This window comes from Barbus barbus (genome assembly GCF_936440315.1).
Source record: "Barbus barbus genome assembly, chromosome: 20".
Classification (NCBI taxonomy): domain Eukaryota; kingdom Metazoa; phylum Chordata; class Actinopteri; order Cypriniformes; family Cyprinidae; genus Barbus; species Barbus barbus.
In genome coordinates, this window is record NC_136748.1 from 23,962,676 (window position 1) to 23,973,211 (window position 10,536).

A 10,536-nucleotide genomic window follows, 5' to 3' on the forward strand; every position below is an offset into this window, starting at 1 on the left:
TTTTTTGGGGGAGGGGTCTATTGTACATTCATTGCCTTTAAATGTACAGTAGAAAACATCTTAAGTTCAGTAGCTGCGTTTTCTTTCTTTCAGTAGTTGTGGTTTATTAATTTTTTATTTTTTTTGTAGTTGTGCTTTATAAATGGGGAGGGTATGAAAGGATTACGTAATACAAGCTTTCCCAGTCCCCGTCGCGGCACGCCATTGGTCGATCGCTGTGACGCAGATCCCAGTGTGGATTTTCACAGTGTGTTAGTATTTATGTTTGCATGTTAAAGTGGCTGACAATAAATATTCTTATATGTATAAGCAAAACAAAAACATTTAATTACATTAATTTATTAGATAAAGGCATGCATATTTAATATAGATCCAAACCATGCCTAGCATTTAGTATCAGGTTGATTCATGAGATTTCACTAATCTTTAAAGAACTGGTTAAAAACAAAATGCCCACTTGAACATGAATCAAACACCCTCCATAATGTTTGGTGAGACAGAAACCCCAGGCATAAAACATTAAATGTATTGCATCATATCTGTGGTAAATGCCTCCTTTTAATATTTGATATATTCCATTATTTTGCTTTAGATCTAGTTGAGTTCAATATAGTTTAATATAAGGATCAATGTCAAAAAAAGGGTCAGAAAATACAAAAACAAATAGTTTAAAACCATGTGCTTATACAAAGCTCATAGAAATGCATGTTGGTTTCATAAATATATTTTTTTAAATGTCTGACTTTTTTTCCATATTTCTCAAAAATCATGCATTTGCATCCGTAAAATGGTTTATTGCATATTGTTTACACTACTCAAACTTTAGTTTAGCAGAGAAGTATCAAAAATCATAATTAAATTGTCTCCCGTCTTCTTATTTTTAAAGAAATATATTTCAGATCTAATTATTTCAAAGATTTTGTAAGAATTTCAGCCTCTAAATGCCTTCACAAAAAAAATAAATACAAATAAAATAAAAGCCCCAATACTATGGAGCAAATATTTCCCTTAACGAAAGAATAAAGTCAATCTCACCAGAACAAGAGGGTTAATTCTAAAGCATCGGTTACTTTAATTACATCATTCATGCCCACAGGAATTAATACATTTGTTCAAAACTTAAAAGTATTCACTAGTATGCTGCTATTTAAATACATAAACTTAAACGCATACAGACCAGTTGATCTGAGAGATAAAGTCTATATGGCACCCCTACTAAGAATGAATATGAACAGAATAATTTCACAATACCGGAGTTCGTTAGAAAAAGACAAGTGAAAGGTCATCATTTTTTAGGTCATTATAGTACGCCGACACTTCCCCCTCCTCTTCAGATGGAGATGACCTTATTTTCTTGTTTATGTTGCATTTAATCTGTGACCACCTGAATAGAGATTCCTACGTGTCAAAACAAGTGTGGCCAGAAGATCAGCCTCCCTCCGCTAAGGGACACTGACCATTCTTGTCAGAAACTGTCTGAACCATTGCATAAGGATTCAGCTTTGAATCAGTCCAGTCAATGCTGAGGGACCCATTGGGGGTTCCTATAGGTTTCTATAGTCTCAAAGTTTGATGGGCACTTACGGGTGTCAATGCCACAAAGCAGGACCTCAGCCTGGCTTCAGAAGGATACAGAAACCATTCATCTCCAAATAGTGAAGGGGTTTGTTTAGTTTGAGCATATCAGGTTGCATAATAAAGATGGAGTTCTCTGCAAGTTTTTTTCCACCATTCAAAGTTGGTGGCGTTTCACCTACGGCAGTGACTCCGCTTTTGTCATCTGAATTAAAAAATAAGAAAAGGTACTTATATGTTTGTATTGTCATATGAAATGTCACTCAGAGCATTTTAAAAGTAGAAGAGGGTCATTCAAAGTGCTTACACTTTCTCAGATAGCTTGAAGTGTTACCGGACCCTCAGTCGTTGTCCCAACCCCACCATTTATTTGAGTTTGTAGGCTTGAACCTGCAGAAAAGCACAGATATATAGTCAGACCATCCTGTGTGGTGAGAAGTGAAGCAATTTCACTGGGATTAAATGACTCTTGTGGTTTGAATTCCTCAATCATCTTTTTTGTCCTGGAGAGACATACCGTGTGTGAGTGTGTGACTTCTCCAGGGTCTGCAAGCAACGCCACCATCCACAGCCTCTAAACCTTCAAAAGACAAGATTAAAGTGCATCCGCTAAGTGTGATGATAGCATTGCTCGGAGATAAACAGCTATTCAGATTCAAAAGAAATTCATTGTCATTGACAACTCAGTTTTACCGATTTCATTTTCTGAGATGTCATTAGCAGCAGGGTTTGAATCCTCCATTTTTGCCTGTTTAATTGAGCACAAGATTTGCATCACATCTATATGATAGTTTATAGAAACACTAATGTACTAAATACAAAACAGTAATTTAATATTTTTACCATTTAAAACCGCTTATATTTGAATACATTTTAAAATGAAAAAAAAAAAAATTGCTTAATACTTTCATTCAGCAGTGATGCATTAAAGTGATCAAAAGTGACAGCAAAGCCATTTCTAATGTTACAAAAAAAAAAAAAAAAAAAAAAAAAAAAAAAAAAAAGAATTCTGAAAAAAAAATTAGTTTCCACAGAAATATTAAAACACCAAAAAGTGTTTGGAACACAAGTTAATAAGAATCATTAATAATAGAGCAACAAATCCACCTATTAGAATGATTTCTGGAGGGTTATGTGACTGAAGTCTGAAATAATGGCTGCTGAAAATCATCTTTGCATCACAGAATTCAGCTTTGCCATTACATTCGGAAAGAAAAGTCATTTTTAAATTTTACATTTTGTAATAAAGGTTTGACAATATTACGGTTTTTAATTTTGATTAAATAATAGCAGTCTTGGGGATCATAAAATTTAAAAAAATCTCAATTATATCAAAATTATTCAAAATCTTTGGCTGCCAGTACGTGTATTTTTGGAAAAAAATTTTATAATGATTATAAAAAAATATGTGAAGCAAAGATAAATTCAGCATCATTACTCCAGTCTTCAGTGTCACATGATCCTTCAGAAATCAGTGTTGAAAACAGCTGTGCTGCTTAATATTTTTTGGGACCCGTTTCAGTTTTCTTTGATAAATAAGAATTTAATAAACAGTGTTTATTCAAAATAGAAATTGTGTGTTACAATATACACTACTAAAAAGTAGTAGTTTCTTTTTTTAAAGAAATTAACACTTTTATTCAGCAAGGATGTTAAATGCATGAAAAGTGATAGTAAAGGCTTATATTGTTAGAAAATATACATTTTTAATAAATGCTGTTCTTAACTTTCTATTCATCAAGAAAAAAAAACAGGCAGGGGCGCCGTAACGGGGGAAAGACTACTCCAAGGGCCCGGGGTGAGGGAGAGGCACGATTTTTGTGTGTTTTTTTTTTTTTTACACAGAGGGGGAAACCAGTGTCCTCATGTGACACTGAACACTGGAGAAATGGCTGATGAAAATTCAGTGCTGTGTCACAGAAATAAGTTATATTTTCAAGCATATTAAAATAGGACACCAATATTAGGAATTGCAAAAATTATCACAATACTACTGTTTTCTTCATTTTTGATCAAATAAATACAGCCTTGCACAGAAGAGACTCAATTTAAAATTTTACTGATCCCAAACTTCTGAATGGCAGTGTTGACACACACACACACATATATTCCCGTTTAGGTTTTACAAAGTATAACACTCACCACGCTCACAAGTGTGGATGCTTTCTGCTGCTTGGGTGCGCTGTGGTTCTCTAACTCAAATGAATGTCTGCAAAGTAATAAATCAAAATTCTGAGTTTTAGTCTTTATTTAAAACACCAGTAACAAACCCAATTTGTGTCACCAAACAAGAATTATCTACAGTGCAACAGTTTAAATCCTAAAGTTTATCCTAGCCCACATGCACTGAAGTTCTTGACTGGCCTCTTTTGGCTGACATTCAAACTGCAGCCGAGGGTACATGGCCAAATTAATGTAAATTAATCTCAAAACCAAAAATTTCTTACAATTATATTGGATTAACAGTTAGCTTCTTATAAAACAATTTCATTGCTTATATTACAAAAAAAAAAAAAAAAAAAAAAAAAAAAAAAAAAAAGCCTGCATTTCTTCATTTATCACTCACTGGAGTTCTTGGCTGGCCTCCAGTGGATGAAATTAATACTGCAACTAAAAAAAAAAGTTAAATTTCCAAATGAACGTGAATTAAATCACCAAATCCTTTTTATTAAAAAAAAAAATAATTTTTAGTTATGGGCATTTACTCCGAGTTTAAAGAATGTGAATGAGACTGAAATGCTGACTGGTATTTGACCTACTGGCTTGCTTATTTATTTGTTTTATTTATATATATAAATAAATCAATATGCAGACAGTCTGCATAGACTTCATAAACTACAATCTCACAATGTACTGCTTATTTCATGTGTCAAGCATGAGCTAGTATGAGTAAGATGCTGCTCTGTGTTTTGTGACAGAGCCACATTCCTGCCTCATTCCTTACAAATTTCCATAGTAGAAAAACTTGACTGATGTCTAGGTATGTAGCTTACAGCAACAGAGTGGGTGACTCGCTGCTACATACCTACAGGACATGTATTGTTGCCCGTTTCAGTTGACTTAATCTTTTGAGGCATGTTTTTTTTTTTTTACCTAAATAAAAAAAGGTCACTCAGAAACCACTCACTTTTTACAGCTTGCACAGAGAACGAGGAGTGCAATGCTAACGATGAAGAGGACGACTATGGAGAGAAATGCAGCCTCTGGTTGCTCTGTGACCGCCCAGCCTACTAGATCTGTGCTGATTGGTGCCATGATTGTGGTACCTACAGAAAGACAGATCAAATGTTGAATGCATTATTTCATGTACATCTACAGAGAGAGAAGAAAAAAAAAAAAAAGAAAAAAGTAAAATTAATTTCCACTCAGAACTTGAAAGTAAATTTCATAAAGAATTGCAAGCAGCAGCAAGTAACACTAAATTAAACATGAAATTCTGAAGTAGAAAAACTTCTTGTTTTATTTATACCTTTGAACAGTCATTTTTATAATTCCACGTGATCATTTATTAGGACTTGATCATTTGGGTCCTCTTAGTGTTACGGTGGCAATTACATTAAGTCATATGTATATAAAATGTATGAGTCTTAATATGATGTAGGCATTTTAGAGAGAGTATAGTCACTGTGGACATCATACAGTTTTTAATTGCACCTGATTCCTAGTGCTTTACACAAAAATAATCCAGCTAGATAAAAATACATTCAGAGTCCTGTCACAAAAGTTAGTCATATACGAAATTCAAAAGCGCCCTTTTATAACTCATCCTTTCCAGTCATCCTACTACCTGTCCGCTTGATCCTATTCCATCTCATCTCCTTCAAGCCATTTCACCTGCAGTCGTACCTGCACTCACTCACATCGTTAACACATCCCTTCACACTGGAATTTTTCCCTCTGCATTTAAACAGGCTCGTATAACTCCACTTCTTAAAAAACCCACTCTTAACCCAACTCTTTTTGGGAACTATAGACCGGTTTCCCTTCTTCCTTTCATTGCAAAAACACTTGAACGAGTTGTGTTCAACCAAGTCTCTGTCTTTCTCACACAGAACAACCTCCTGGACAGTAACCAATCTGGCTTCAGAAGTGGACATTCGACTGAAACTGCCTTGCTTTCTGTTGTTGAAGCCCTAAGACTTGCAAGAGCGGCTGACAAATCTTCATTACTCATCTTGCTAGATTTGTCTGCTGCTTTTGATACGGTCAACCATCAGATCCTCTTGTCAACCCTATTGAGAAAGGGCTTCTCAGGAACCGCACTCCAGTGGTTTGAGTCTTACCTCTCTGATAGGTCCTTCAAAGTATCTTGGAGAGGTGAGGTATCCAAGTCGCAACATCTAGCTACTGGGGTGCCTCAGGGCTCAGTTCTTGGACCACTTCTCTTTTCTGTCTACATGGCATCACTAGGTTCTGTCATTCAGAAACATGGCTTTTCATATCACTGCTATGCTGATGACACTCAACTCTACCTCTCATTCCATCCTGATGATCCGACGATAGCTGCTCGCATCTCAGCGTGTCTATCAGACATTTCTTGCTGGATGATGGACCATCACCTTCAACTCAACCTAGCTAAGACAGAACTGCTTGTAATTTCAGCTAACCCATCGCTTCATCACAATCTCAGCTTCCAGTTAGGCTCATCTACCATAACTCCTTCAAAAACAGCCAGAAACCTTGGAGTTGTGATTGATGATAAGCTGAATTTCTCAGACCACATTGTTAAAACTGCCCGGTCCTGCAGATTTGCATTATATAATATTAAGAAGATCAGGCCCTTTCTCTCGGAACATGCAACGCAACTCCTTGTTCAGGCTCTTGTTCTGTCCAGACTTGACTATTGCAATGCTCTCTTGGCAGGTCTTCCAGCCAATTCTATTAAACCTCTACAATTAATCCAAAATGCCGCTGCAAGATTAATCTTTAATGAGCCGAAAAGAACGCACGTCACGCCTCTGTTCATCAATTTGCACTGGCTACCAATAGCTGCTCGCATTAAATTCAAGGCATTAATGTTTGCCTACAGAACCACCACTGGCTCTGCACCCCTTTACCTAAATTCTTTACTTCAGACTTATGTGCCCTCTAGAAGCTTGCGTTCTTCAAGTGAACAACGAATTATTGTACCATCCCAAAAACACAGAAAAACACTTTCAAGGACTTTTTCATTAACTGTTCCCATCTGGTGGAATGACCTGCCCAACTCGATCCGAGCAGCCGAATCCTTACCCATCTTCAAGAAACGGCTAAAAACTCATCTGTTCCATCTTTACTTGACCCTCTAACTCTAGCACTATCTATTCTAATTGTATTTTATCCATGTCTTTTTATTAAAAAATAACAATAATAATAATAATAATTATCTGTACTGCGTTAGGCTAACCAAGACTTGTAATAGCACTTGCACGTTGTTGCTCTTTTGTTGGTTTTGATTGCTTCTTATGTCCTCATTTGTAAGTCGCTTTGGATAAAAGCGTCTGCTAAATAAATAAATAAATAAATAAATAAATAAATAAATAAATAAATAAATAAATAAATAAATAAATAAATAAATAAATAAATAAATAAATAAATAAATAAATAAATAAATAAATAAATAAATAAATAAATAAATAAATAAATAAATAAATAAATAAATAAATAAATAAATAAATAAATAAATAAATAAATAAATAAATAAATAAATAAATAAATAAATAAATAAATAAATAAATAAATAAATAAATAAATAAATAAATAAATAAATAAATAAATAAATAAATAAATAAATAAATAAATAAATAAATAAATAAATAAATAAATAAATAAATAAATAAATAAATAAATAAATAAATAAATAAATAAATAAATAAATAAATAAATAAATAAATAAATAAATAAATAAATAAATAAATAAATAAATAAATAAATAAATAAATAAATAAATAAATAAATAAATAAATAAATAAATAAATAAATAAATAAATAAATAAATAAATAAATAAATAAATAAATAAATAAATAAATAAATAAATAAATAAATAAATAAATAAATAAATAAATAAATAAATAAATAAATAAATAAATAAATAAATAAATAAATAAATAAATAAGGACTGTTTTGCCCATCTCATGAAGCACATTGGTTTGCACAGAAGGATGTTTTCATATAATGTTTCCATTGGTATTACCAGAAGTCGGTTTTCATGTTGGCAAGTGCTGCAATGAAGCAGTTTTAAAGCAACAGAACACCAAATGGGGGGGAAAAAAAGCTGTACTCAAGGAGGCACAGTTCGCTCTTGATAAACCAGATGAGGCCTCTTGCTCTTCTCTTAAGGACTCAAACATTGAACACCAGTTCAGGGATCATTCACCCAAAGTCAGGCACTGAAGTTTAAGCTCACAAATATCATAAAATTGATCTACCAGAGTCTTCTCAGGCCATAAGGCGGCTCCGCAGGATAAACAGACCAAGTAGTCAGACCTTTTGAATGAATTGGTTAGTCCAGTTCAGCAAAAAAAACAGTCTGAAACTGGATCTGACTGAGCCGGTTCTCGAGTTGACTAAATTACCAGCTCGCAGTTGTTAACAGCTCACTAGGGAGAAATATTTTTTATTGACAAACATGTACATTTCAGTCTGTTTCTCACACAAATCATTATGATGATATCATTGATGTTTTATTTCCTTGTTGAACTTTAAGCTTCCTTATTCTTGTAATTAGTGTGTTGCCTGGAATAATCAGAACCGAAATGTTTTGTTCCACAGAAGAATATAAATGTTACAGGTTTGGAACAACATGATGGTCAGTACTGTAAATTAAATTGGGTAAACATAGAATGAGTAAACTTATATAGAATGCACAATTTAATTTACAGTTTAATATTGCTTGTTTACTATTCATTAAAAAAAAAACTTTAGCTGGGATTGTTTGTCATTTTACCATGACAAATCAAACCAGTATAACCGCTTTAATTAAATGGTAAACCATGGTTATTCTGTGGTGACATGTCTTTAACATAAATATAATTCCAAAAAGGTACTACAGGTACAGTAGGTAAACCTCACCCCAAAAGCAAAATGACAAATGGAACAGGTTCCAGAACAAAACTTTGAGATCCACCTGCTCCAAGTCATTTGCGAGCAGTGAGAAACGCACTTGTCCCAGTTTCACGGATCGATTATTACGCTCATTGAACAATATGCAAGACCGAGGAAGCTTTCTTAAAAGAGACAGAAACTAAATAATTAACTAGATAATTATTTAAACAAAACAAAAAAATAAATCTCCAAATGAAGTGGTAATGAACAAGTCAGGACCCACTTTCATACAAAATGACAGGTGCCAAGTAGGAGCAAAAATAGTGGAAAAAGATAAAGTACCTGTACAGATAATAATTCAATGACCTCCTTCTGTCAGTGAACTCTTGTTTGAAGCGTTCAGATGCAGTCCCTGGGCAGTCTCTCCTCTGCTCTTGTACCCTACATACAACAATCATCCGTCAGCCAGCTCCTGTCAGCATAACACTGACTCTTTGACAAGCCCCATTTCCTCATTCTTTCATTTGCCTTCACGTCAGACATTCTGCCAATTACTCATTGACTCCTTATGTAGATTCCTCTCTCACACCCATTTTCAAATGTACTTGCTGATATTCAGTTACAGAAGCAGGTCAAACCAAAAGAATAAAAATAAAAATTCACAATTGACGTCATATCAAACACTCACAAAATGGTTTATTAAATCACAAATATGATCTGAACAGAACATTACTGTAATCATCTGTAGGGACATACCATTCCAGATAGCGCCACCATCCTGGAAGGGCTCACCTAACCTGCTAACTAGTCTCTTTGTGGAATGTTTTTAGTGTAACTAACAGGAAATTTGCATTTACACAAATTAAAAAAAAAGACATGTACTTTGAACCCTGGGAACATTTTTAAAAATTCTCTTGCCTTCTTTGACGCTTGTTTCCAAATAAAATCTAATTTGCATATGATAAATGGTGTACTGTTACAATATTAATGAGACAAAGGCTAGCGGTCAAATTGGGTATGTATTAGTAATTCAAAGGTTTCAAACTAAATTTCAACTGTAACTAATTCAACTGTAACAAAACGATTACATATTTGTAAAACAATTACAACATTTTTAATGTAAGAATTACAGATTGTCAGTGATATACAGGTACATCTAAAACAATTTGAATATCGTGAATTCATTTTTTAGTAACTTATGTAAAATATGAGTTTCACTTTTTGAAATAAGACATTTCAAAAGCTTTTTTGTTTTAATTTTGATGATTAGAGCTTACAGCTCATGAAAGTCAAAATCCAGTCTCTCAAATTAGAATATTTATATTTGAGTTTCAATAAATGACCATCCCTACAGTATAAATTCCGGGTATCTCTTGTTCTTTGAAACCACAATAATGGGGAAGACTGCTGACTTGGCAATGATCCAGAAGATGAACACTAACACCCTCTACAAAGAAGGTAAGTCACAGAGGGTCATTACTGAAAGGAGTGGCTGTTCACAGAGTGCTGTATCAAAGCATATTAAATGCAAAGTTGACTGGAAGGAAGAAATTGGGTAGGAAAATGTGCACAAGCAACAGGGATGACCGCAAGCTTGAGAATACTGTCAAGCAAAGCTGATTCAAACACTTGGGAGAGCTTCACAAGGAGTGGACTGAAGCTGGAGTCAGTGCATCAAGAGTCAGCACGCTCAGACGTCTTCAGGAAAAGGGCTACCAAGCCACTTCTGAAACAGCCCAGGTAAGATGCTTCTGACGTTGTTTCTAAGGAGAAAAAGAACTGGACTGTTGCTCAGTGGTCCAAAGTCCTCTTTTCAGATAAAAGTAAATTTTGTATTTCATTTGGAAATCAATGTCTGGAGTCTGGAGGAAGACTGGAGAGGCACAGAACCCAAGCTGCTTGAAGTCCAGTGTGAAGTTTCCACAGTCAATGATGAT

The 10,536-nt window shown here is 34.0% G+C and overlaps 1 protein-coding gene across 1 annotated transcript; it reads right to left on the reverse strand.

Annotated features, from left to right (window-relative positions):
• Positions 1-319: 319 nt before the first annotated feature.
• Positions 320-9,087, reverse strand: LOC306886547 (uncharacterized protein). The gene is made up of 7 exons (XM_079443733.1): positions 8,942-9,087; positions 4,703-4,841; positions 3,718-3,784; positions 2,269-2,323; positions 2,093-2,155; positions 1,883-1,965; positions 320-1,780 (listed from the first exon to the last, which is right to left on the reverse strand). Exons 2-6 carry the CDS (start codon positions 4,828-4,830, stop codon positions 1,889-1,891), a joined length of 390 nt encoding a protein of 129 aa, XP_079299859.1. The 5' UTR covers positions 4,831-4,841; positions 8,942-9,087; the 3' UTR covers positions 320-1,780; positions 1,883-1,888.
• Between the last annotated feature and the right edge of the window lie 1,449 nt (positions 9,088-10,536).